The following is a 27,972-nucleotide window of genomic DNA, read 5'->3' on the forward strand; positions in this document are numbered from 1 at the left end:
TGGAGAACTGTTCACCACTTGACTAGTCTTAAATGCCTTATTATTAATAGCAAATAAATTTTAAATAAGGTACTATATAATCTTGTCCCACATAAAATACAAAACATACAGGTAACATACAGAAAAATATATTAAAAATGTAGATGAGCAGGAAGTCACATAGACTGTCTGTGTTTCAAAAGATGTTCCTAAATGGATAAAATCAAGTTCTTCTAGGTTCTGTGAGGCAACTGTGACTTAGAGCCACTGCAATTTAGTATTTGCTATTTAGTAATTCTTATTTTCTATTCGAATTCACCCCTTTTTGTTTGTTTTTCCTTCTGTAAGAAACTACACATAAGATTTTAAACTCAAGTCAAAAGTTCTCAGTAACAGAACGAGCCCATTCTGCTCCTTCATTAGCTATAGATCATCTGCACTTAAAACACCAAGGCCTTGTCCTAAAGCCTAATGGAGCCTGGTAACAGTAGAGTGAAGTGAGAACCAGCCACAGAACTGAGCAGCCAGTCCAGGCTGAGTTACTTGGATACAGCTCATGTTTTTGCCTGAGGTATGTGATATTCCAAACTGCATTATAAAGGAGTATCTCTTTCTTTATATGTATGCTCCCTTGCACAGGCTTGCAACATGAAAGCAGTATAAACAGACCTATCAGCAGGAGCTCCTGAGTCACCACACACCTCTTACCTAAAAAGATGTGGGTGTTAAAAAAAAAGTTTATGTAATGGTAAATGCAAACATGTTATGTCACCTTCATTAAAAAAAAATTGGTAGCTTGCCATTCTTACTCTGAGTCCCGTAAATCCTCACATGGCACAAAATGCCAAAGCATCCGGAACAGTTTCATATAAGGCAGCTTTCTTATCTAAAGTCCCTTTTCTAGTCAAAACCTTTAATAATTGTACAAGACAAAAGTTTGTAAAGCCCCTTGGGACCTAGCCCAAACAATATATAGGTGTTGTCTTCATTGAAGGCTGCAGCTGTGTTTACTGCAATAACAAAACAATTTAGGAAAAGCCAGCAACAGTCTGCACAATGGAGTAAATAAATTTGCTCTTGATTATTGAAGACTGAAAGTAGGTCTGCTATCTTCTGAAATTACAGAAAGTGTTCCTCCTTAATGCCTGCTGTACTTTGCTTTCAGTAGGGCAGAATTGGTACCATGAGTGCAGAACTGCTGATTTACAAAAATGGTAGCAGGGGATTCCAGTCCTATGTAATCCTCAGTTTGACTTCAATAGCTAATTCCCAGCTTTTGTTGAGTAGTAGTGAGCACAGTCAACTTAACATACTCGTCTCCAGGCTTTTTTCAGCTTAACTATTTCTAGCTGCCTTCAATAAGCTACTTGCTACAAGTGTGCATGTGGTGGGAGGGTGGCATAGCTCTATTTCAACCAAAAAGCACACTCAGGCAGTTGGATTCAGTCTTTTTTAATAAATTAATGTCATTCAAAATACAGTGCCAGAACATGATGCAGCTGAACATGCTAGTAAGGTTTGTCATGAAGCACCTGTGTTCATGTTAGGTTGGCGGCACCCCGCTACTGCTAGTGGTTCCTGGGATTAATGCCAGAGCAGCACTAGGCATCTGCTCTCCTGCACACACAGCACAGGATATTCCTGAAGTTTGCTTCCCCCCCCCAAAGTAAAAAACCTGACAGCTAAGGGATATCTATACACAATCACACTACAGTAATGCTTGTTATTAAATTAACAGAAAATAAAGACCTGGTTAATCCACACTAAAACTTTGTTTTACAATGGAAAAATACATCAGCAGCAGGAAGTAATATACATGAGCCAATGTTACTGTAATACAGAATGTGGAGGCATTTACTGATTAAAGCCCCACATAGACCCGCACTATGAGGGCTGGCAAATCCTATTGCAAGCCCAGCAACTTAAGTCCACACCTGGTAATCTACCAGCTGCTTGGAAGACCTGTATTCTAAATAGACAGGTATAAGTTAGTGAAAATAGAATACATGCACCTCATCATACAGCTTGACTGAACCTGCAGTCATTTTGCCCAGCATGTTACCATACAACGGAAGATCTACCCTTCCTACCACAGGTAGATCCATGGGATTTGTTTCTTTTTCTTTTAATGGCATTACTATACCAACATAGATATTAGTATTTAGTAAGTGCAGCACAGTTCTTTAATTAGGCCACACTGACAATTATGTAACTAGCACTTAAGTAGAATATCCAGAAGTAGTTAAAATGTAACTGGAAGATACTTTGAAAAGAGTTGTGACATCATCCTAGAAACAATAACTACTTTTTTTCTGAAGCTAATTTTCCTGAACCGAGACTTTATAGAACTAGAATTAATTCTTTAGACAAGTCAGATGCTTAAGCTTATGATATACATATATTTTTCTCAATTATCAGATAATAGTATTTGAGATTATGGAAGCGTATCTGCTCATTTCACTAATTCATACTGAATGGCGGCAAGTGTTAGGTAGGGCATAAAAATACAACTCATGAAAGACAGCTCTGAGATTTCCATCCCCAGACCTGTTCTTTCACAGCCATTTATTTCTTTTATCATTTTATAACTGAGCACAGACTCAGTTGTGCAGTCTAATTTGGGAGCTATACAGGTGGTAAAGTAACCATCTCCCCATCCAGCTCAAATTCATCAGCTCCATCTGGTGAGAAGAGATATGTTGGAGGTTTCCACGGGGACTCTTCAAGGCAAGATGGATACAGCTTTCCTACAGTGCACCGGAAGTCTTTCCCTAAGTCCCACAGCACACGTTCCGATATGTGCTGCCTCAGGAACCAGCGGTCAAGTTCCAGGTCATACTGATAGGTGGCATACTTGGCTCTCTCGTTCATGTGGGTCTCCCGTATAAAGACACATAAGGAATTGGAGATGACAACGGCCCTAACGCACGGGTCGGAATAGCGCTTGGCAGGGATATTGGCTGCCATCCTCCATTCGTTTTTATTCACGTCGTAGATCTCCACTGTTACAGAAGAGCCATCCACAGTACTGCTGGGGAGCCTTATACCAGAATTGCTGGCAATGTGCAGTCCTCCAATATAGAATATCTTATCGCCGAAAGCAGCAGCTGAAGCGAAACATCTGCTTGTCTGTCGCATCGCCATCTCCACCCAGGCGTCTGAGCGGGGGAAGTAGCAGTACATCAGGTTGTGTGCCATGACGTAGATGCAGTTGTGAACCGCCACGGCCGTGCTCCACTGCCACGCGCAGGGCAGGGGGCTGACCATGGTCCACTCATCCTTCTCGGTGTCGTACCTCTCCACAGTCCTCCTGTTGAGCTCCCCGCCAACGCTGTCTCCCCCGATTGCATAGATGTATCCTTCACAGCACACCAGGGACGGCTTGATGCGCACAAAGAGCATCGGCGTCTTGGGGAACCAAGTGTTCTGCTGCGCATCAAACCAGTAAAAGCAATTCACAGTTCTGAAGGCAGCCTGGAGTTTGCTGCTTTTACTGTGATTGGTTTTTGTGTTCTTCAGAGGAACCTGCCCACCTGCTATATAGATGTCATTATCAGGAGTTACAAGCGTCCCAACCTTATGCAAGTCAGCGGGAGGGTTGCAGAGTTTGTAAACTTTCTCTGCCTGTGGGCTGTAACAGACAGAAGAGTAAAGACTACCAGGGTTTTCAGCAGCAGCTTCAATGAATATCATCATCTCCTCTTTTGTCATGCCAAGTCTGGGTTTGAAAAATTTGGGCATCGATTTGTACAGTCCTTGCACCACCACTGATTTATCATTAGGTGGCAAGCCTTGAAACCAGGCTCTCTGTGTTACTTCTGAAAGTGCATCGATCCGGATTTGGCTAAGAACAGAGGACAAATACTGCGAGCGTGATTCCGTGTTGTACTCCAGCCACAACATAGCAGCCTCACGCACTGTCTCCTCTTTTTCCACATTTAAATTGTCACTGCTTAAAATATCTATCAGTAGATCATGTGACAGTTGCATGAAAGCCTCCTGGTGGTACACAGCTGTGAACTTGTGCTCCACCATTCTTTTAGCACTCTGTTTTAACTCTTCACAGCTGAAGAGATCAGCAAAACTTAATAGACGCACACAATTTTCTGCATTAATTTTTTTGATTAAGTATTCTCTACATCGTTGTAACACATCATCTACCTGTAATGCAAAGAAACACACAAAGTATTACACATACAATCTATGCTTTCATGTAGCACCAGCACATAAAAGTACCTGCATCTGGTGTTGAACAACACAGTTCAGGCCTGGAATACTACACATACACAAAAATACAGTAGTGACTCACTCAACTGCTTCATACAGATCAAGTACACAACGTGATTATGTCTGCTGGCAAAACTAATTTTCTAAATGTTAGAAGTGCACTGGTCTACTTCCAACCTTACAAAGTGACTGTCATGCAAGGAGGGATGGCTACATGAAGCAAATTTGGCAAGCAACTGCTGTCTATACTGAGTGAACTGAACAAAAGTATGTTAAAGTGACTAAAGAGGAAAGGTCTTTTAAAAAGGTAAAGAATAAAACAGTTCAGAGATTAGAAGCTGTTATTTCATCCTCTAAACATTCCTACCTGTAAGAAGCAGGCAGTTTCATAGAGCTGCTCTACTGTGCTGTCACTTATTGCCAGGTTACCCGTGTATGCATAAGTGATGATGATCTGCAGAGTGGCTGCATCCACGTTCCTCAGGTGTACGTGTGTTTGTTTGCTCTCGCTCAGCCCGCTCATGAACATTGCTCTGAGGAGAAACACACATATTAAGACAAGGATCAGCAGTGAGTAAAGTAATCTTAAACAGTCACCTGTAAGCCTTTGGTGATTACACTCCTAAACGTGAACAGTCCTTTTGCTGGCCTGTTTACAGGTGTTTAGCATTTACCTTAGGCTAACATTTGCTATTTAAGATAAAACATTTGAACAGAACAAAAGTACCATCAGTGCCTTCTGCAGAAATTCTTTATATTCTTGCAAGCTTTTCTGTGTTAATCAGCAGAGAGCTCTAATGATTTTGGAGCTTTAATGATGGAATTTAAATCTTTTTCTGTGATAGGTGGTTAAGAGGGAAGAAACATCCTCCAGAAAATACCATTGAAACACACACAGCTAGATTTTAGATTCTAAGACAAAAGCAGATTTATGTCATGGACTGAGCTAAGTCATATCAAAAAGGATGCTCCTCTGGGAGGAGAAGAAATGGAGCACGGACTAGCACTCTATGAATTATTTCTTATATACCATTCATCATAACATGCAGTAAACTTCAAATATGCAGGCAAAAATCAATAACAGAAAAAACTGTCAGATGTAGTCTGGGGAAAAAAAAAAGAGCAAATATTTCCATTACATCTTCCTGAAAAAGAGTAGAAAGGCAATTTAAAACATGGTTATTGTTTTTTTAATGCTTTACAAACCTCTTGCCCATTCTGGTATTTTAATTGTTACACAGTTAAGAATGAACTGGAATCTGGTACTATAAGCCATGTACTTGTCAACTTGCTTAAAATAGGGGACATTGGTTTCAAGAGCTTTATACTGATTCAGGTTTGGTATTTATGGTTGTGTTAAAAATTCAGTTCAAGGCTCTTTATATTTATTTGGGCTTTTTACTTAGGAAACCAGGCATGAGAGAAGTCAGAAGGGACAGTGGGTGCACCTTTTAGTCCTGCTTATGGCTGCAGAGGTGAAGGGGACATGGAGATACACTCCCTAAGTAAAGCCATTCCAGAAAGTATCTGATACAAAGACAGTATCCCATCCCCATTTCTCTGTCTTCTTCTAAGCTCCTTAACTCAGGGCAACTTGCACTTTAGGATGGATCACTGACTAAGTGAGTATCAACTTGCTGTGCAGTGATTTAAAGGTAAGCAAGAGGGTACAGGAGGGTGGGTACAGAGACTCCTCTCCGCAGAAAGACTGGCTCTTGCTCACACACTGATGAGCAGCCTGTGCTAGAGCAGGGCTGCACATCCTTCAGACACAAAGATGGAAGGTAAGCTGGCTGCAGCCACACACAATGGCTGGATCACACTGAAAAATGCTTTGCTTTTCTCCTCCCTCAGGGCTATCAATTTTTCATAATAAAGCTAAATTTAGGAAGCTGAGCATCTTTTTGTAAACCAAAGTAGAGAAGAAAAACAGAACATGACAAAACCACAAGTTTGATACTTCTTTTAACCAGTGCCAAAACATCATTTCATAAATAATAAACAAACACATATGAATAAGAGATTTGACTGCACATTCTGATGCAGCACACTGGGTGGACTCATGACAGCTTTCCAACCTTATGATTAACCACCCACATTAAATCTGGCTATATTTCCAGTGGCTGTTATTTTACAAATTGTTGGAACTATGTCATCTGCACAGGGCCAATGGTAATAATTATTATCTAGTGATCACACAATACTTGTTGCTAAAAATTGGACCAGATTCATCTGAGATGAAAAAATAAACACACAACCCAGCAGGGACAAAAAATTCTGTGAAAGTAATAAATTAATCCTTATACAGTTTTCTACAAGAAAGGAGACAAACTACAGAAAACATCTCAGATGTGTTCTGCATAGTGAGCCTATCTCAGGAAAAGCAAATTTGTAAACCTTCCTGTGATTAAACAGGAAAGAAAAGTTATAATCCCTCCACAGTGCATCAGGAAGGTAAAACATGCATGGTTGTCACCCCGACTAGTTTGAAGCTTCAAAATTCCTTCCAGACAGGCAGATTAATTATACTATGTTGCCAACAAAAAATGATTAATCACTGCAGAAAATTCATGGTGCCTCATCATCCAGGTCTTACTATAAAGGTATTTGCAAAAAGTGGTAGCACTCAACATATCTTATTAATAAAATGTTTTAAAAGACCAAAGCAGGACATTTGGAAAACAAGAGCTGCTGAACTAAAAATTTCAACCGTATCTTGGAGGGGGCATAAAACAAAAAAAAGAACCCAAACCACACACAGAAAAACTCCTCTTGCATTGCCACAACACTCAAGCAAGGGAAAAGTTTCTGGCTTTGCTGAGCAGAGAAAACCAGATGATACAGAAAAGAAAGCCATGAACTTGCACAGCAATCCCTACTTTTAGGGGATGCTTCTACTAAGAAACTACAGTTAAACATGACAATGAAATTCCTGTAGCCAAGTCTCAGTAATCCCTTGTTATCCTACCTTGGGAAATAAAATCAGATTAAGTATTTTAAAGATTAAGTGTGAAGAATAAGAAGTTTACTAATTATTCAGACTCAATTAACTCCCTAAAGCAAATGAACCATCACAAGTGTGGTTTTTTTTTCCCCCCACACTTACTGTATAAACTACAATAACTATCTAGAATAAGTCCCAGGATGCTAGAAATTTTATTTTACTCTGTGTTGGAAAGTAAAGATATTTAGGTTTTTTTATTTACTTCAGTGATCTTTAAGTCTCTGTAACACACTGTTAATCAATTACTATTACACTCAAAACCAGGTACCACAGATTTTATAGCATTTGAATACTTACCTGAAATATGAACTGCACGTTGCAAGAACCATCTTATGGCAGGGAAATTCAGTGCCCTCAACAATCAACACTATGTCAGTTAGCAACTGCTGTTCATAAAAGAATTTTAACTGCTCCAGCAAGGATACAGCATACTCTGTATTTATCTGCCTCTCGTCCTGGGTAGACATGACTGTATTCCATTAATATTTCCAGGACCAGAGAGAAAAGTCAAGATCTCTTCACCAAAGAAAGGTCAGTTGAGTGTTTCTGAAGTAGCCAGGAAAGAAATGGCAGGAGGTCTGTAGCCTTCAGAAGTTATACTGATAAAAACGGCAGTGTTATCTTGAACTGCTGAATCAATGTTTGAGACTTTGACCTCCCATTAGGTCATCATGCTTTGACTTGATGTCCCAATCTGTTCAGAGACTTTCAAGAGTGTCTGCAGAGCTCCCGTTGAGATCTATGACGCAGCAAATGAATGAGCAAAAGTGAAGTCTGAGGTAGATTTTGTGGTAACATCTCGTGATCAAGGGCTGCACTTGACTGACTGAAAGCAGGAAAATAAAATTCATTTACATATTAGCACATTTTGAAAAACCTTTCATAGTTACCCCTTAGAAGTAATTCTCTAATAAACATTTCTAAATTAGTACTTCATTACTTGCAATAAAACCCTTCTGAGAAAAATATTTAAACAACAAAGGTATCAAAGAGCAATGAAAAGCAGAGAAGTTTGTACATTAATTCTCATATGACCTGGACTCACAAATTAAAGTAATTTATTTTGTCAACACGGCTACTAAGTCTGGAGAGTTAAAACATTCAGACTTCATTCCTCCTCAAAGAATTACCCAGATTTCCCATTGAGTACACCTGTGAATTTCATTCAACCATTGATAAGATAGCCACTTTTTTTCCATTTCTATATTAAACAGCAATTTTTTCTCCTTCTTTGTTTTCATCTACCTAAAGCTTATCAATACCAGGCCACTAAAAATATAAATGCAGTAATTTCAACATTCCATCACTTGCCAGCTAAACTCTCAACATCATTATCAGCCTGTTTATTTCACCTTTGGCATTCTAGTAGAGATGAAGCAGAACTAGCCTAAGGATTAAAAAAAAAAAAAAAACAAACCCAAAAAAAAACCAAAAAAACCCCCTAAAAACCCCTAAAAGTCTGTATTTCCAATGCTTATCAAATTCATCTGCTCCATGCACATTTCACATTCCCTTTTTTTTTTTCCTTCTGAGTAATTTCCATACAGCTAGGTAAGCTTCACTGCTGCAGATGGGAGAGAAGCAAAACAAGGAAATAATAGAAGCAAAGGGATGCTGGAACAGCAGAGCTTAAAACACCTACAGTGGCTACCAAGGTTTATTATCTTGTTTGGACATTTCTCCTCCTCTTAAAAATGGGGTCAGGTTTTATTTCACCTTCCACATGAACACAAAAACCTAATTAAGAATGGGATAGTTGTGACAGTAAAATCAACATCATAATGGGCACCAGAGTACCACAGCTATCAAATGCTTCCAGATTTATTTAATCTTGACTGTTCTTCTGCATTCCAAAACTGAGGAATAACCAGAACATGTTTGTCTTTTGTCTGAGATATTGCTATCACTACAGTTCATGATGAACAGAGAATGCAGAAACACTTGCGTGAAATGACATTCCTTAAATTCCACACAAAAATACAAGATTTAGCATAAGACAAAGGCTGTAGAAATACCTGCCAGCCACATCGAAGATCTACTATTTCAACACAGCAACATGTCTTACAGCCCTGCCTGTAAGACAATTCAGAAGCAGCTGTCTTTCAACATTCACTCACTTGAAATAGATATGCTTAATTAATGCCACTTTAATTACTACTAATTTAGTGTCCCTGATCTTTTTCTTTTTCAGTGATAAATATACACAAACAGGAATTTCAAACTCTTAGTTTTCCCTGGTTGTTTAACTGGAAAAGAGTTCAAAAAGTCAAACCCAATGCTCACTGCCGAGGTGAAGGCAGTTAATTAAGGAAAACAGAAAAGGCTTTGATACTTGGGGGAACAAGCAGATACTACTGTGTGCTACAACAACAGATACTAGCACAAGTCTCCACTGAAGACCTTCAAGTTTCAGGTAACCTCTGAAGTCACTAAACCATAAATATATCAAGGATATAGAGATACTGCTCCATCTAAAGCAATGACCTTCTGCCTCAGGTCACAGCTTCTTTCCACCAAGTTAGTGTGCATCCCGTCTCTGCACCACTACCCACTCTCCCAGGACTCTGAGAACAGCTCACCATGCAACCCAATCCACTGACAGATTTTGCACTGAACTTTAAACGGCTACAAAGACACACAGACTTCCTAAGTGTGTTAGGCCCACAGAAATAAATAGCTTGTGGCTCTGCTGGTATCCTGAGTCTCTCTACAGCATTGTTTTTCCTGGCTTAGGAGTAAAGTTTCATGAACAATACAAGCTGGTGGATTAAGCTCTGTTTGGACAGAGCATCATTAATACTAAGCTTTAGCAAAAGAACTCACTGATACCCTAACTTCCTTTTCTGATGTAATTGTAAAGAATATTTCTTCAGAAACAGAAGAAAAAGAAGAAAATTAATATGCACTGGTTCAGTCATTAGGTACCAGAACAAGTCAAGGATGCCATGAAAAAATTGATATACACCTGCTAGTGAGATTAAAGTCATTTTTGGCAGCTAACTGCTGACAGTCAATAACTGAAAAAGCAGACCTGTTCAGCAGAAGACAAGTTGAAACTGTGAAATTAATTACTATAAATAACTGGAACATTTGAGTACGACCCTCAGTAGCAGAAAAGATTGAGGAGATGACAGGAGTCCTGTTGCAGAACATTTATGTGATGTGGATCACCTTTGAACCGTACATTTACAAAGCTGGAGTCTTTGGTTTACAGAAAACCATCTGTTGTGTACTCCAGGGAAGTGCACATGGTAGGAACATGCTACGTACACTATTCCTGTTTTCCACATCCATACTGTGTTTTGCTGCCAACAATAACCATTTGCTAAAGAACAAGGTTTTGTATTTGTCACAAAGTCAGGAGTCACATCCCATTCCCTTGTAATGGAAATAAATACATCAAGGATCTCTGAATTTCTGATCCAAGATTGCCATAACTTATATTGTCATTTGCCCAAGAGAAGTGAATCTGTTCAAAACATTAGGGTAAGTAGTAGGAACATCATTTAGTGCCTGGAAAATCATCCAAGATTACCTACCTCTCTCACACCTCTTTGGAGAGTTCAAGACAATTTTAAAGGAGATACTCTCCTCACTTTAGAGGCTGAAAAACTGAGGCATTAAAATAAAAAGCAGCTTGTCCAAAGCCATGTACTTCAAAGGAGAAAAGCAAGAGGCTTGGCTCTTCCCAGTCCCAACCCAACATCTCTCTCACTGCGCTGTGCACACTCTCTCACTGGTTGGCATACAGTTATCGGATCTGAGATAAATGAAAAACTATGGACTTGAGAAAATGTCTACAAATGCACTACTGACTGCTGTAGTCCCAATAACTATGCAGCAGTTTCTCATGGATGAAAAGATCTATGGCTGAGATTAGCTTAATATCCTGAACTGAAATTCTGATAGAATAAAAATAATCCCTGAATATAAGTTCTAGGAATGAGACTTTCCCCTTCAACGATGTCACTGGAGTGACCATTTTGTTCTGGGTAATTTCTTGGAAGCCAGCTATCCAAAACAGGACTGGCAGGTAGCTGCTGGAAGGCCACAGAGTGCTACATTGCAAATGAAACTAAGTGATCACCGGGTGATCCAAAGTACCTCCCTATCAAGCTGGAGAGCAACATTAAGTAACATGTTGATAAGAGGGTTTGTTTTTAAGTAATTATTCCTTTTTGCTTAAGTAATTTTAATGAGGTGGCTTGTTAACACTTGTTCATGTACTTCAAATCTGAATGAGACCATTCAAAAAATTAGTCATCAAATGTTAATGAGTTATGGGATAGGCTATTAATTGCCTTCCTTGAATGTGTTTATTTTCTGAGGTCAGGCAAAGATTGATAAACAGAGATATATACTGCACTACATACATAGCAGTGTTAGCACTGTACTTCAGTGTGTAACATGGAATAGGTATATTGACTATTTCCAATCCGATAGGGAAAGATATAAGAAATATAGATACACTATTCTCCAACTGGACTTATTTTTAAAAAAAGTCTTTTCCCCCCAAATTATAAGAAGGGAAAAATATATATAGGCATCTTTTGTTTTGGGTTTTTTTAAGAGATTCTGATACTCAGAAAAGTCCTTCTGAAAATCCCATTAAGTAGTCTGTCAGATTAGATGCCTGACTTCCCACAAAATGCTGGGAAACATGTAAAAGATCTACGAAAGTGTCACAGGTTCCCATCTGCATCTTCAGCCATCTAAGTACCTCTTGCATTCTAACTTAATTAACTACAATTCACACTTTAAAAAACACACTTCATCATCCGTATGTCTGGAAGAATAATTAAAAAAAACCAAACAACCAAAACTTATCTCCCTGGACATTCAATTTATTTAATCTAGTTTTCACTAATAAAAAAAACCAAACAAAAAAAAAACCCTTTAAATACTACTTCTGTGCACTTTTAATCAAATTCCTGTTTCCATCCAAGGGCAGCTTCATACAAATCACAAGTAAAAACACGTCTAAAGAAGTGAGTCATTCACTATTTTTAACATAATAAAAGGTCAGAATTTAGACCTGAAAAACCGTAAGCCAAACTACACAAACCTCGGTGTGTGTGGAGATAGCAATACTCCCAGCCAGCAACAGAGTACCCAGCTCAGGCACCACCAGTACTTGGTTACTAGGAGGGATATTCTGGGTTACAAACCAAGCAGTTTCAAACTTATTATACTAGCTAATAGCAAGGGGGAATGTGAGTACTAAAACTGATTAGAATCAATTATGTAAATTGACACTCCTAGCCAATAGATCTCAAAGATAAGGAAGAAAAAGGAAGAAAGGAAGAAAGGAAGAAAGGAAGAAAGGAAGAAAGGAAGAAAGGAAGAAAGGAAGAAAGGAAGAAAGGAAGAAAGGAAGAAAGGAAGAAAAAAAAGGAGTTGGAAGCTCTAGATTTTTGAGTAATGTATCAAATTTGCATCCTTGGCAGTGAGAAAGAAATAGGTAATTGATGAAGCAGTTCCAGACTTGGAAGTTCTCCTCTCTTCTAAAGCCATCAAAGGTGTCTTTGATAGCACTGTAGTCCAGAAAACTGAGGACATCAAGGAGATTCTAATAAGGCAACAATGTGAAATTTCACTAAAGACAAGGACAGATTTGGTCCTACAATGTTATCTTGAAAATGACTATTCACTTGGAAACTACTACTATTTTCCATACATATTATGCTTAGGAGGTGAGTTACAACTTTGAGGTAGGTGAGCTTCTGAAACTACACAGAAGCTAGTGACTACAAGTGTCAGACTCCATGTTAACAACATGTTTGGTCACAATGCACTCCTGTTTTTCTGCTCCTAAAGGAAGTTATACACTAAAGGAAATACCTGCTCAGAAAGAAAATTAGCACAGGATAAACTGACAGCTTAAATTGGCAACTGGACTTGCGCACTGAGCACATGTAGTTTCTATCCCAAGGGTGTTTCTGTTTTATGGGAAGACTTGATCTGTGTTGGAAAATTAACCTTTGAAAGAAAGTGGGCCATGCATATCTCCAGTAAGATCCAGCCACGTATCCTGTATATACAATTTTTTTTTCTCTGAATTCTAGTACATTAATGAAGCTAGTCTGTTTTATTTAACAACTTAAATTCCAGTTTAAAAGTATGTGTCATTTTCTTAAATATTCACTATATAACACTTAACTATAAATTCAAACATTTCTACATTAAGAAAGTAGTTAATCATTAACATGGCTTAATTAATTGTAAGTTGCTTCCGGAAAGGTTAAGTCTTATAATGGATATCATACTCATGCATATAAAATTTATTCTCAAAGCACAACAGTCACTAAACTAAGAAAGAGAAATTTTAGGATTTGCACCAATTCTGATCTGTTTCATAATCACATGACCAAAACAAAAAAGCCTGCTTCAGGAAAGAAAAAAACAACAACAACCATCTGTCTAAAATGTAGTCAGAAAATACTAAATAAGCAGCAACATCTTTTCTTCCTCTTTGGTCTGTTCCTGAGAGATGCCGCTTACACATCTTTGAGTATAAAGGGCCCTTTCTACTCAACACACAAAAACAATTAGGACAAAGGTGTGACACCTATACTCAAATCATGAGACTACCTGATGTATGCATCAGAGGCCATTAAATACTAAAAATTACCTATTCCTCCAGATACATTTCTGAGAAACTGAACTACATTGAGTGTGCATTTTAATAATCTCTTAAATACATCATCTGAACAAAATTCAGCCCTAGGTGCGCTCACAACAGCACACGGCCTTTCAGGCCGACTATGGTCACACAGTAGATATACACGATGTAGAAAAGTCCAAGCTGGGGCTTTGCAGTAAAACCTCTAAAAATGCACATACTAAGTACAGCACAAATCCATTTCTAAATCGTAATTAAAGTTACTTCAAAAGCACCAGGCATTTATCCCGTTCATAGCAGAAATAATGGTAAAAGCTGGAAAAATTTTAGGTATGCAGATGTACTAACTTCAAAGCTATACCATGTGTTTATTTAGTCCAGGAAAGCTTATCAAGAGTTATGTGACTCTTCAAAGCCACATATGACCACAGAAGCCCACCCTCGGTCACTGCAGGTACCCATAGTGAATATATGCACACAATTAGATAGGTCAGTAGGGAACGTAGGGGCAGCTACAAGGAACGGCAATGCCACTACACTGCTGTTCTCCTCCAAGACTTCACGGTGTGTGTCGCTCCGAGCGCTGCCAACACAAACACCGAGGTTTCACACATCCCTACCTGCTCAGCCCAAGAGGAGCCCCACTGCCCCCCTATCCCCCATCACAGCCCCGCGGTCGCAGCCCCCTCCCGCCTGCGGGACGCGGCGATGTGGGACTAGGGGCGAGGAAACACATTTCTTCCCTCTCCCCGATGCTCAGGTGCGCCGTCCCGTCCCTTCACCGCCTTAATCCCTTTCCTGCTTCCCCCAGAAGAAAGGGAAGGCACCTTCCCGCTCCCTCCAGCACCGCCGCACTCGGGGCTTAGGGACGATCCCGATAGTCTCTCCTGCTGCTCCCGGGTCTCCCGGGAGCCGGCGCTGCCCGAGGGCGCGGAGACGGCCTCCGCTGCCACCTCCGGCGGTGCCCGGCGGGCCCGGGGCCGCGGCCGCCGTGCGGGAGCGGCCGCGGCGGGAGGGGGCGGGCGGGAGCCGCGCCCGCCCGGGCGGGGGGAGCCGCTGCCGCAGAGCCCCCGCGGGCCCCCCCGGGACCGAGGCCCCCTCAGGGCGGCCGCTCCCCCCGCGGGGACGGGAAAGGGCCCGGCGACCGCGGCGCGGCGGGACGTGAGCGCGGGAGCGCCGCCACCACCGCCATCCTTCCTCCTCCCACCCCTCCGCTCCGGACAAACCTCCGACCGCCGCTTCCTCTTGTGCCTCGCCGTCCCGACCGCGGGCGGCTGGGGGAAAACGGTGGGGGAGGAGGAGGATGCGGCGGCGGATCCGGTCTCTCTCCCAGGCTGCGGAGGCGGCGGCGGCGGCTCCCGGGCGCGCAGGCGCTGCTGCTGTTACCGCCGCCCCCCCACCTCTTCCTCCCCCTCCTCCTCCTCCTCACCCGCCCGCCGTTACGGAGCGCCGCGCCCGCCCCGTGTGCGCATGCCCGGCGCGAGGCTCGGCGGCGCGGGGGGGCGGCCAGGCCCGCCCCCGGTTTCCTGTTCCTTCTCCCGCCCGCGAGCGCCCCCTGCCCGCGCGCCCCGGCAGCGGCGCCTCCCGCGGCATGGAGCGGGACCCCCGCGCCCTCTGCTGGGAGGAGCGACCCACAGAGGCACTGAACCCATCGGCTTGGGGAAAGATCGCCGACACCACCGAGCCCGACCTGTGACCGAACACCACCCTGTCAACCGGACCGCGGCACTGAGTGCCACGTCCAGTCTTCCCTTAAACACCTCCCAGGACGGTCACTCTACCACCCCCCTGGGCAGCCCATTCCAATGTCTAATCACTCTTTCTGTGAGGAAATTCCTTCTAATGTCCAACCTAAACCTCCCCTGGCGAAACTTGAGGCCGTTTCCTCTCATCCTGTCGCTGGTAGCCTGGGAGAAGAGACCGACCCCCACTTGGCTATGCCCTCCTGTCAGGCAGTCGTAGAGAGCGACAAAGTCTGCCCCGAGCCTCCTTTTCGCTGGGCTAAACAGCACCAGCTCCTCACAGGACTTTGTGCTCCAGACTTGCTGCAGCCTGGAGGCCTGTGGGCTTCAGGGTTAACACCCAGGGTCCTTTTCCCCCTGGGACCTGCCTTTGGTCCTTCAGCCATCCTGGAATCCTGGAATGGCCTTTGGCCAAGCATGGCTTTACTGCCCCTAGAGCAGAGTTCACCTGAAGTTTGTGGGGACTGGAGTTTACTTCAGGATGGAAGGAACTGACAGGGGCACAGGAGGCTGAAGGGAGGTAAAGGGGAAAGGAAAATCCTGAGAACATACACCTCTCTAAAAGCCATCCAGTGTTACTTATTTTCTTTATTTCCACTTGGGTCCATCCACCAAGAGAAAGGCTGGGAATTTAACTTCAAAGAGGTGAAAGTATGATGGATGCAGAGCAGAGCTGGGGATTTAAAACATATCATGGAAAAACAAGTCATGGAAACATAGAATATTAAGGGTTAGAAGGGACCTTAAAGACCCTTGAGTTCCAATCCCCTGCCATAGACACCTCCCACTAGGCGAGGTTGCTCAAAGCCCTGTCCAATGTGGCCTTGAACACTTCCAGGTATAGGGCATCCAGCAACCTCCCCTCCCTGGGCAGCCTGTTCCAGTGTCTCACCACCCTCACAAAAGAGAATTTCTCCCTAATATCTAGCCTACATTTCCCCTCTCACTTTGTACCCATTGCTCCTTGTCCTGTCACTGCAAGTCATACAAGTGACCAGTGCACAAAGTGCAAGGGCTGCTGTCAGTGGAAAGGACAAGCTTTGGCTGGGAATGTCTGCAAGGAATGGATCAGTAACCCTTCCCAGATATTTTATATTTTGTGTCTTGGTACAAAGGACATGTTTAATCTGAACATTATAGAAAGAAAAACACCAGAAATGTTGGGAACTTGCCAACACAGGAATGCAAACAGTCTCTAAGCATCCATACCCCCTTGTTTTTCCCTGATCACTCACCAGCCTGCATAGCACATGCATTGTGCTTTCATCTCCTACCACCTGTCCCAGTACCAGTGCTCTGTCATTTGGAGATGTGCAATTCTAGTGCAGCAACTCAGACTCTTACCTCCTGTAAAGACCCAGGGCAGAGTCAAATTGCAGCTTCATATTCCAAAACTTCCCATGACACACCGTGGAGTACACTGTATGGGAAGAAGTGCTTCTCCTGTTCATATGGAAATAACACTACATTTGTCAGTCCCATTAGCCATGTTAGGATGGAAGAGCATTTCTCCCTTTACTCAATACTGAACAACTGGTAAACTTTGAAAATAAATGTAAACTTGGCCTTGTGTCTTCTGATTTTTTTTTTCCTGAAAGAAGTGTCTTTAATTGCAGTTTTAATCAGAAGTTTGGTAATATTTTCATTTTTAAAAAAACACAATTTCCAACATTGTTAAAGGGAAGTACCAGATTTACTTAGAGATGCGGCTCAAACATCTGCAAGATGAGACTGCCAGCTTTCTGTACAACAGCTGAAGGCTTTTACAACTATTCCTATCCTTGTGTTTTGATTTTCCTCCCACACACTGATGGAAAAACGTTCCCTGCTTCACTGTTAAATGAGCCTCAGGTGGGAGGAGGAGTGGACAAGTAGCAGCTGCCTGCCATAAAGAGGGTGAGCAGAGGACTTGGTTAGTTTTTTGCTGGGCTGTAAGCAGCAGCAGCATGGACATTAGTTTTTTGGGGCTCTAAGGGGGCAGGAATAGCTTAGTTCTTGTAGGGGGTTTTGTTTGGTGGTCTGTTTTGTTTTTGTGGGTTGTTTTCCCTTCCCTGTACCACTCACCTTCTCAAAGGTCAAAGTAATTCTTTGGTCTGGGAGAGTCTGTAGGCTTTTTGGTGCTTTCAAAAGCTGCATAGGCCACCCTAGATGGAAACTGAAGAGAGCTCTAGTGTTCCTAAAGTATTCTGAAACCCTAGGCTGAACGGTGTGCTAGTTTGTAACAGGTCTTGAATTAAGTTTGTTTTTCTGTAACTTTGACCTCCTTGAGTCCTCTAAAGAGTTGAGCTTCTGTGTTCTCTGATTTCTTCTATCCTTGCTTATAAGCTACATGTGATAGTGTTGTATTGCTTGCAAGTATTAGTTAACTGAGGAAACATCTAAGTGTGGGAGGAAGTTCTGTCTTGTGAATTTTAAATGGCTCTGAATGCAAACTTGCACATAAGGATTTTGGTGGGGTTGTTTTTGCTACCTATCATTTGGTTTAAGCGTAGGAAGCATGGTGTCACTGAAATACTTGGCTTACTATGTTAGTTAGCTGTTGTTGTTCTTAAGTATAGTATGAAGTACAAATCCTGAATTAATGGAGTTTGTACTGTGAATGTGTAACAACATATGCATTAGCATTAAGAAATGTTTTCTTAGTGAAGCATTAAATGTCTGATTGTGTGAAGTCTTCTACTGCTGCTTTTTTTTCTTTCTGTGTGTGTATGTGTGGCCTCTTGCTCAAGGCTAGTTAACTGAAGGCTTTTTTGGTTAATTAGCTGGGATACTACTTACAGGGCTGTGTGCATCTAAGACTACCACAGTCCTGTAGCTTTAGAGCATGTTACAAGGTTGTCTTCAAGGACTAATATTGAGAGCTGTGTACAAAAGCTTGCTTAGCAAAGGACAACTGAAATATTTGACCTTGATAGCAATGTCAGCTTCCTACCTTCTGTTTGGAGGATAGCAGCTTTCTTTTGGAACGATACGTTTTCTTTGGGCAGGGGGAAGAATGTCTGCTAAATTCTGACAGAACATAAAAATGATTAAATCACACACTTTTGTAAGGGGTTGATAATGATCACTTCTCTCTTTCAGTGTTTAAAGAAAAATGAATACTGCCTCAACTTCAGAAAGTGGATCATATTCCACAAACCACCCAAGACCCTTTTTTTATGCACAGCCATCAGCGCAGCAGCCTTATCCAAATCCATGGTACCTCAGTCATGCGTTCAGTCCATACTGCGTACCTGCTCCAGGTAAGGTAAACAGCAGCTCTCTGTGGGATCTTTGCTTAACAAGTTACTTACTTCTTTCCTCCTCTCTTGTGGTATCTGTGTTAATGAGCCCCTTGGGAGTTTAAGAAATACTTAATAAATCAGATTTTTGACTACTATAACACTACAGTAATTCTGCCTTAAATATGTAGCTTGTGTGGTAGAAAGTATCTGCTTCTGGAGAATGGAAGCTAAGCAAACTATTAAGTGATGGTCATCCTGCAGCTACAGGGCTCTAGAATACACTTAGCAAATAATATGTGTGTGTATATATGAATTCTATATATGTATGATAGATATGGATAAGTGTAAGCTTAAGAAATAAGAAAAATATTGTTTATATATTAATTATTTTAATATATTAATATAGCACCTTGTAAGTGCTATATCTATGTGAACTTCTATCTGGAGCTGTCTTTTTCAAAGACAATGCTATAGCAATAGTCCATAAAATAGCCAAAAAAAGTACAAAAAACTAATTGGTGAATGTTCCAGGGGATGAAATCAAGCTTTGGTTCAAGTGTAGATGTCCAGATAAGCTATTCCATAAGAAAGAGCTCTCTGCATTTTTGCACCAGATTTGCTTCTAAGCATTGAAAGGTGGTATGTTTTATTTACCAGTGTGTCTGATCTTGTAGCTGACCCTGTCTGTGCAAGTAAATATGATTCAGGGTGACTTATTTCAGAAGGATGAAGTATTTGTCTTTTCTTTCTGTCACCAATGTCTAGGCTTCCGAAGTGGAAATCCGTATTTTCCATTTTATTCTGTTGCGTTCCATGAGTACCCTGGATTTTTTGTTCCACAGCATCCTGTGCATGCAAGAATTAACAGAAGGCCTTATTTTAATGCTGCCCCACCTTCCCCTATGTTTTATCATGCAACGAGATTTAGACATTATAATAGCCCTGGGAAGAAAATGGAGACTAAAGAAACACAGACTGATCCTAGACAGCCTGAAAGCAAGCAAAAAAAGCACCAAGATATCCGTACAGAAACGAAAGGTTGTGATGCAGGAAATCTAGCCTGTGTTTCTCCTGGTATAGGTACAGAGACTGAAAGTACTTCAGAGAAACAGGATTCATTTGGCTCGTCCATTGTGGTAGACAGAGAGTTTCATAGTAAGAACCCTGCCAGCTCTCCACAGTATAGAAATCTTCCTACTGGAAGCTATGCCTTTGAGAAGGAAGAAGTAAGGATAGAATATGGAAATGGCTCTCCAGCTATTCAGCTGTGGAAGTCCTTTAAAGAAACGATCCCGTTGTATGATGTGGCAAGTGGTAAACCAGTTCCAGAGAATATAGTGCCACATGACTTATTTTCTCTTAGCTCATGTGAAGGCATGATATATGGCCCTCATGAAGGGGAGAAAATGGTGCCAGGAGCTTCCTTAGATGAGAGAAAAGCTGTTGTCGCCTCCAAACAGGGCACTGAAACTGTGCAAGAGAAAGATGTCCAACATAATGACATGAAGCTGGATGTAGAAAAGCTGGCAAAATCCCCCCCAGGTGAAACCATGGCAGTGCAAATCACAGAGGTGGCAAGATCTGTTGGTGTAGATCAACCAGTGGTAAGACAGGATGTAGTGATAGCTAAGAAATCTAGCACTAAAAGGTCTGCAGGCTCAAAAACCTCTCAAGAAGAGCCCAGCTTTATTCAACAAGCAGGACTCCTTCCATCTAATATAGAGGTAATGAGTGACTTTCAGCAGAAAAAGTTGAATTTAAGCCACAGTGCAGCTAATGAAAGTCAGACAGAGAAAAATATTTGGTGTGACAAATCAATTGAGAAGTTTTCTCCCTCTAGCAGCTGGCTGGCTTGTTTGGACAGTATGGACACAAGCTACAATGTTTGTTTGCCACAAAGGAAGCGTCAAAGTGTAATCAGTCTGTCTTCTGATGACGTGTCCTCTAGAGAGGAAGGCTCATCAATTGATAATGCCCCAGTGTCTTATTTTGTCCCTGACTATGTGCTTCAGAAAAGCACGTATACTCTTCAGAAAAGTACGGAGGGCTTAGAGAACGAGCAAATTAAAAGTGGTGGGTCCCTTAATGTAGATGAAGTAGTAGGAAAGGAGCAGGTGAACAGCTTGAATGACCAAGAAGTCAACTCTTCAAACACAAAGATTAAAGAGGCTCCCAATAAAGGTAGAAAGCTGGGAACCCTTTCTAGGTCCTCTAGTAGGAAAGAAATGGATTCTCTCAACAAAAAAGCAACTAAGAGTTTGTCAGAAGTTGAGGACTCAGAAGAATATTCTGTGAAGGGAGAAGAGGAAGATGAAGATGGAGAGGATGAGTATGAGGAGGAAGAGGATGACATGGATGAAATGGAGTATTTCTTTCAAGAAGCCCCTCCATATGGCATCTTGAGGCCAAGTAAAGGGAATTTCTACCAAGTTGGCCAGAGAGTGTTTTGGAAACCACTTAAAAATGCTGTACCAGCACAATTAATTAGCTGGCCTGCTCAAGAGAAAATAAAAGCTAGGAGTGGGCTTGTTGAAAATATTGGTTTATTTTACAAGCCAAAGAAGAGAGAACAAGATGAAGCTGTATACAGTGACTATGGGTATTATGGAAGAAAGAGGCCTATGACAAGAAGAGAAGGACTGGAACACCAGCGAATGCTACGGAAATTCTTGGGAGGTGAGCTAATTGCTAAGGACAAAGTGCTGATTAGTAGCATATACAAAGAACACCTAATTGCAGCTTCAAATTGTAGCTTAAACTAGTGGGGAGATAGAGCATGCTGTAGTTTCAAATTTGGCTTAGAGCCAGAAGTCCTGCAGAATGTGTTTTGAAGCAGAGGAAACTTGCTGCAATTTTTTACCTATTGCATAAGGACTCTGTATTTTCACAACCAGCAGAGAATAATGCAGAAACTCTCCTTTGCATTAGATTTGATGTACTTAACTTTCTGACATTAGTGGCAATTTATTAATTCGTAAAGCTTAAGGTAATTTGGATTATGTATTTACTGTTGCTTAATATCTTAGAAGCTCTGAATTCAAGTTTATATAGTATGACTCTCCTGTCACAGACTAATGCTGGGTGCATCAAACAGGATTAAGTTAATTATAATCTGGTGGACATACCCTGTCTAACTTCCCTGCAGTAGAGGAGTCAAACTTTTTTTCTTATTGTAGCTGCTGCTCTCTTTTAGCAAAAAAAGTTTTGTATTTTCAGAAAATTGGTGTGAAACTGCATTAAATTTGACCTGGAAAAGGACATAATATTTAATCAAAGGTAGATACTGTTAGGAATTGGATTAATTTAAACTGAGAAGAAGCAGAGTTACCAGTTTGCAACTGGTTATGTGGTTTTTGCTTCAGTAGGTGGCTGCTGTTTAGTAGAGTCTCGTATTGTGAAAAACAACCAAAACAGGGTGATTTACTTCTAATAATAGCCTTAGCATTCCTAAACTTTCTTTTCTTTGTTCAAAATCTGTAAATCTAATGTGTCTTGTAATTTTTGTTAAGTGTGGTCTCCAGAAAGCTATGTTTCTATTTCAACAGACTCCTATAATCAGATCGAGTACCTGGCTTTGCATTCTGGCATGTGGCTCAAACAGTGCACCAGCATTACCAAGACTAAACACTGACCTTAATTTTTTAAAAAAATTTTCTTAGGAAGGCTGTTAAGGGAGAACATGCGGATACCACCTGAAGAGTACTGGATTAGAAGTGGTGCTAAGCCCAGATTCACCAGCCAAATATGTGGCAGTTTCTCACCTCCAGCAAAGAGCAAAGAACAAGGTACAACTTTCCCTGTGTGTTTTTGCTCTTAAGGAACATTCAGAAGGATATGATACAAAATAGAAAGCATGTGATAGATGCATAGGATTTGAAAATAATAAAACTAGTCCTTGTTGCTTTGATGCCGCTGAAATGCCTGACAGTCAGTATATCTTGGATATATTTATAGCCTTCTCAAACCTAAATGGGGGAATAAGGATGCATCATAGCTACTTCTGGGGATTTTTAAAAGGTATTATAGGAAATCAAAACATTTAATGCTGTGATGTGGCCAAATCCTTTATTTGCGCAAAGTTTTTACTGCCATAAACTGTAATATTAATTCTTTATCCAGATAAGGCTACTCTTGAGTGCATATGCAGTGGTAGCTCCTAATCTTGATGAATAAAACATACAGGGAGTCCTATGTGATAGCTACATATGCCAATGCTCAGAAAAACTAGCATGGACCAACACTGCCCTTACACTGCTAAAGAATGATTGAGTGCAAGTCATTGTGATCTAGTTAAGGAAAAGATGAAGAAACCAGTTATTTTAACAAAGTAAAGGCTTAGATAGTTTCTTAGCTCCTGAAGCAGAATGTTTTGGGTTTTTGGGTTTGTTTGTTTTTTTTTTTTTTTTTCTTTTTTATAGTCAGTGTTTTACTTGGAGTTCAGATTCTGGTTTTGATGCTTTTCAAGGGTGTTTGAGTGTAGATGCTGTTGGAACAGCTATGAAATTTGCTGTAGTGTGGGTACTCTCCTGGGTCATGTTGCTTTCAAGTATCTCAGGATCAGTCTATCAAATAATGGGGTGGGAGGCTATCTTTAGAGCAGACTGAATTGCTTCTCTTGAGTTCACTGATAATATACATCAGGTTTCCTATATCAACAGCCCAGTAGACAGAGTGTATTCCTTAGAGTTCTTTCTCTGCATTGCTTTCCTGCTTGAACAAATTGGGGTTTGGGATTACTTGGCTCTTGCATTGGAGGCTTTCTATCTGCATACTTTGGTGTTGGACAGTTTTGTTTTTTAATGCTAGCCTGCTCTATAAAAGTTGAAAATATTTTACTTTAGCAGCATTGTCCTCGGCTCCTCTACAACAATGTATAAAAATACAGTGATAGTTCTAAAATAACTGCTACCTTTAACTTCCAGCATGTCTCTTCTACATCTTTGAATTCATAGATGGTGCAGAAAACTCAGGATGTTTGGTCTATGTGTTATTCCTTGCTTACTCTTCCTTTTTTTCCAGCCCAGGTAGTTTGAAGAAGTCATCACATTCAGTGTTAGGAAGCAGGAACTGGTGGTTTCTATATGCTGTTTGTGCCAATGGATGCCTCAGAAGTGCTATTAAAATTCCATCCTCTTTAAAAATGTTGCCTATATTAGTATTTAGTTTTTCAAATTAAAGTGCCCTGCAAGTAAGGGAGTTTATCTAGAAGTATACTACTTTAGCAGTAATATACACTAAATTTGACTTCTTGAGCAGTGTACTTGTGATGTGTAACTTCACAGGTCTGAAGTATTTAAAGGCAGTGGGTGAATTGGGTAACTTGGACAGCGCTAACTAGTATTGAACACTTGAAAAATGAACTAGAGCAGAATTATCCAATGCACTAGGCTCTTTTTTTACTCCATTAACCCCTGTCCAAATTACAACCCAAAATACAATGAATCCAGAATTATGGTTAGACAGTGATTATGTGATTATCGTAGACATGTAAGACTTGCTTGACATATGTAGTGTCAATTTCATCTGCTACTAAAAGGAGTACAAAAGAGGGAGGGAGGAAGAGGAATACCATAGACCAGCTGGTGAAAGTCAAGGTTAAATATGCCTTGAGACTATACACTGGAGAAATAACATCAGTTGTATCTTACTTAGTGTGTCCACCTTTGGTTAAACCAAAGAAGAAAAGAATTGGCAAGCCACCTTCAAAACGCAGAGACACGAGACATGAGGTGGAAGAAGTAGAACTGTGGGAGCTGCCTAAACACAGTGTACACAAAGGTTGGTATACAATGACAAGCTACAAAAATAACTGCTGCAAGCATTTTTGCTGTTTTGGGGACTAATCTTCCTTGGTTTGAACTGCAGGGATGTTGGATAGTTTGTGAAATAATAGCAAATGCTACGTATGCAGACAAGGTGGGAGCAAAGCAAGCTAAACTTTGAGCACTTAATCACCTTGCTATGAATGCCAGGGTAGCTTTGACCAGGTTAGGTTCCTTCTTTGTTTAATGTAAGGATGGGGGAGGAAACCCACAGCAAAACCTGCAGTTTTAGTTTTAGTCTAGTTGCTCTTCAGACTTGTACTGTCTTTTTAAAGTGCTGGGTCCTGTGTCACTTTGCAGTATATACTTTTATTTAAGCTACTCATCTGTCTCAGCCCAAATAATTTGTAATTTGATACAAGACAAATGCATATAGATAATTCTTAAGAAATCCTACTCCATCAAGTTTTATGGAGTAGGAACTTCTGGATATTTTGGAGGAAGACAGGGTAAAACAATGGAGGGAAAAATCAAAATCAAGTAGATTCAGTGATAAATATGCTTTTGTGCATTTGTGTGAGAGCCTGAAAAGGATCAGTAGATACAAGAAGCTACCGAAAAGATCAGATTTCTTTCTGGAAAAGAACAAGTTATCATAGTAAAATGAACTAAAATATTCCATCAGGAAATACATGAATCAGTCTGTCTCATATGTTAGACAAAGGATTACACTTTCATGTTGGAAACAAACTTAGGCTGAAGTGTCTTATTAGTGAAAATTGGCGTCAGTCCTGAAGCCAGATTATTTGAACACTGGTCTTAAACCTTTAATTGCGGATCAGCTTTTAGTAAAAGCATCCAGGAAACTTGCATAATCCCAAAATACTTCTTATATTTTCCCCAGAAATAGTTGATGTTTCTTGGATACATTCAACAATGTAGTTATAATAGCTCACTGAGAATGTGGTTTGAGCTTCATATGGAACTCTTTATCTGTTATGCTGGGATATTCTGAAGTCCAACACCACTCATGCACCATTTATACTTGTTGGGAAGTTGAGTACGTACTTCCAATATCAGACATCAGTGCCTGCAACAGGAAAAGGCAACCACTGATATCTAGTCTTTCTTTACAAGCAAATTGACATAGTTTGGAGGCAGAATATATACATACCTTAATTTTTTTTCTTTTTTACCTTTAGGGCATGGAACAAGAAAGTCCCTCTCTAAGAAAAGATAATTGCAAATATTGGGGCAGGAGGGGGGAAATACCAAAGGTTTGTTTTGTATAAATCCAAAATTTGATTATTATTCTCTTGTATATTTTGTAAGTTGCTGTTCACTCTAAAAGGGTAAGAAGTGACACTGTAAAGACTGAGGACACAATTAAAATGCAATGAAGTATTTAACACCAAAGTCACCTTTTATAACTAGCACATCCACTATTTAAATAATAAATTTCATAGAATTGCACTTTGAGACTTCTTGTGTTCCATCTTTACACAGCAGCAAAAAAAACCCGTGAGATGGGCATGTATGTGCACAACTGCTATTACAGCATGATAGTTATTGCTGCCCTGTTCTTAACTCTGCAGGATTGTGAAGCCTGTCTGGGTCATCCCATAGTCACATGATGTGGACATAAGTACAAGATTCTTTTCTACCAGCTGGATTTGTTTTTGTCAAAGTGTAAAGGAATATAGTTACAGCTGTATCAAGTCAAGTACCCTTCTAACGTTTCAAGGCAGTTCCTCAGATCTTACTCTCTTCAAAACTGACTGAGGACTAAAACTAAAGCACTGAGTAGATGTGATACTTCCCTCTCCTCCCCTTTTTCTCTGGAGACTTTTGAGTCCTTTATGGAGACCCTGAGCTGGAGAAGTGGATCGGAAAGGTGAAACAGAAGTTTTTAGTGGTGTGCCCTGTTTTCTGACTTCTTACTGATGCCTTCTATTATAGTTGATAGTGTCCCTGGAAGTCTCTTTCCAGAACTAAAATGATAAAACTAGGTCTGTGCTGAGCTATCTTATGAATAATGGAAATAGACTGATCTAGATGAGGTGGATAGCTCAAAAATATGTAATTTTTTTCCATGTCTATAAAGGCTATGATATGTGTGGAGAAGAATAAACATGATACTGCCAGTCTTGAATTATTCCCTAATTACGTGATAGTGTGAGTGAAAAAGGTAAGGAAACAAAAAAACCCCCAGAAAAACAAACACCTGTTTTTCCTTTAAAAAGGGTAGGATGAATGGACAGACAAAACTTGTCTTCTGCCTCCTCTCCCATGTTCCTATTCTGGCTGTACCCTAGAGTAACCTACATGGATAAAAGTAGCATTTCCTGTGACTGTGTTCAAGTTTTGTGCCTACCTATTACTAGTTTGACTTGTAACTTGTGTTGTTTTCCTTCTTAGTGATGAGTACTGATGTTTCCTTACCCAACTGATCCTTACCCATTATTTTTAGTAGCACCTGCTAAATTGTTAAAGCTCTGCTGTAGCTACAGCCTTTACCACAAGCTGCTAGGGGAAGGAAGCCATTGTGATGACAAATTTTGAATTCCTTTTTACCTAAAGCAATGAAAGAAAATAAATGCAATAAAAATTCTTATTTGGCTTCTGTGCTGCACAAAATCTCCGTATTGGAACCTCAAAGAGTGAAATGAGGAATTACTTCAAGCATGGAGCTTTTTAATACCCAATTCTGCTGACAGGCTTAGCTGTACTTTTTGCTGCTTATCTGATAAAGGAATATTCATACTCTCCCAATCAGATGCCATTCTTACTTTTGAGAATGGGTAATACTTGACAGGTACTCCCAATGATCCTGCTGGTCATCCTTTTACAGGTCTTTCACTACTCAGTGTGATTTCAACTCAGAAGCAAGAAGCAATTTAGGGCCTGGTGATGCTCCTGAGGGGATGTGAGGCAGTAGCAGGAGGAGAGTTTAGGCAGCTCTTTGTCTGAAAACAAATGCTATTTCAAACTGGTTGTATCTTGTAGTATACCCATGCTATGTCCACTACTTAAAAGTAGTATGCATGAATGCTCCAGTATTCAATAAATAATTGTTTGATAAGGTTATATGCAGTGTATTCTACTCTAACAGTACTAGTCCTGTGACCTTAAAACTAAATCTTCTACTTGGCTCTTTTTCCATTCAGCAGCATGGACAATTTGTGGATTGCATCTTAACTGGCTTACAGCTGAATCTAATGTTCCAGTGGGTAAAATGGCCAAGCTTCACAAAGGCTGTGAGGTACAAACTGTGTTTAAAAGGCTGTGAATTCAAGCCCAGGCTCTTTTTTTTCCAGCCAGGTAACTAGGCACAGTGATATTTAGTTTTGCAGATGCACATACGTGTCAGCTTTTGCTCCCACTGCAGCCAGACTGACTGCCCAGTGACTCA

The 27,972-nt window shown here is 40.7% G+C and overlaps 2 protein-coding genes across 3 annotated transcripts; one reads left to right on the plus strand and one right to left on the minus strand.

The window, feature by feature from the left end:
* Nucleotides 1–1,415: 1,415 nt before the first annotated feature.
* KBTBD2 (kelch repeat and BTB domain containing 2) lies at nucleotides 1,416–15,252 on the minus strand. The gene is made up of 4 exons (XM_069007559.1): nucleotides 15,059–15,252; nucleotides 7,508–8,036; nucleotides 4,574–4,739; nucleotides 1,416–4,140 (listed from the first exon to the last, which is right to left on the minus strand). Exons 2-4 carry the CDS (start codon nucleotides 7,675–7,677, stop codon nucleotides 2,605–2,607), a joined length of 1,872 nt encoding a protein of 623 aa, XP_068863660.1. The 5' UTR covers nucleotides 7,678–8,036; nucleotides 15,059–15,252; the 3' UTR covers nucleotides 1,416–2,604.
* A 2,246-nt stretch (nucleotides 15,253–17,498) lies between these two features.
* LOC138106641 (uncharacterized) lies at nucleotides 17,499–26,911 on the plus strand. Of its 2 annotated transcripts, XM_069007561.1 has the most exons (7): nucleotides 17,499–17,799; nucleotides 18,656–18,816; nucleotides 19,564–21,474; nucleotides 22,458–22,583; nucleotides 24,451–24,576; nucleotides 25,763–25,837; nucleotides 26,156–26,911. In XM_069007561.1, exons 2-6 carry the CDS (start codon nucleotides 18,669–18,671, stop codon nucleotides 25,798–25,800), a joined length of 2,349 nt encoding a protein of 782 aa, XP_068863662.1. In that variant the 5' UTR covers nucleotides 17,499–17,799; nucleotides 18,656–18,668; the 3' UTR covers nucleotides 25,801–25,837; nucleotides 26,156–26,911. The 2 variants fall into 2 exon arrangements, with proteins under 2 accessions (XP_068863662.1, XP_068863661.1); XM_069007560.1 differs by lacking the exon at nucleotides 26,156–26,911 and having other exon boundaries at nucleotides 25,763–26,033.
* Nucleotides 26,912–27,972: the final 1,061 nt, after the last annotated feature.

The sequence above is a fragment of the Aphelocoma coerulescens genome, chromosome 2, assembly GCF_041296385.1.
Source record: "Aphelocoma coerulescens isolate FSJ_1873_10779 chromosome 2, UR_Acoe_1.0, whole genome shotgun sequence".
NCBI classification, from domain to species: Eukaryota; Metazoa; Chordata; class Aves; order Passeriformes; family Corvidae; genus Aphelocoma; species Aphelocoma coerulescens.

Excerpts from the sequence above, each read along its gene's own strand:
- KBTBD2 (XM_069007559.1), bottom strand. The coding sequence starts at position 7,677 with ATGTCTACCCAGGACGAGAGGCAGATAAATACAGAGTATGCTGTATCC. Across the intron at positions 4,740-7,507 it reads ACGTGCAGTTCATATTTCAG|AGCAATGTTCATGAGCGGGC; the intron begins GTAAGTATTCAA and ends GTTTCTCCTCAG. Across the intron at positions 4,141-4,573 it reads AAACTGCCTGCTTCTTACAG|GTAGATGATGTGTTACAACG; the intron begins GTAGGAATGTTT and ends TTTGCATTACAG.
- LOC138106641 (XM_069007561.1), top strand. The coding sequence starts at position 18,669 with ATGAATACTGCCTCAACTTCAGAAAGTGGATCATATTCCACAAACCAC. Across the intron at positions 21,475-22,457 it reads GCTACGGAAATTCTTGGGAG|GAAGGCTGTTAAGGGAGAAC; the intron begins GTGAGCTAATTG and ends AAATTTTCTTAG. Across the intron at positions 24,577-25,762 it reads TAAACACAGTGTACACAAAG|GGCATGGAACAAGAAAGTCC; the intron begins GTTGGTATACAA and ends TTTTACCTTTAG.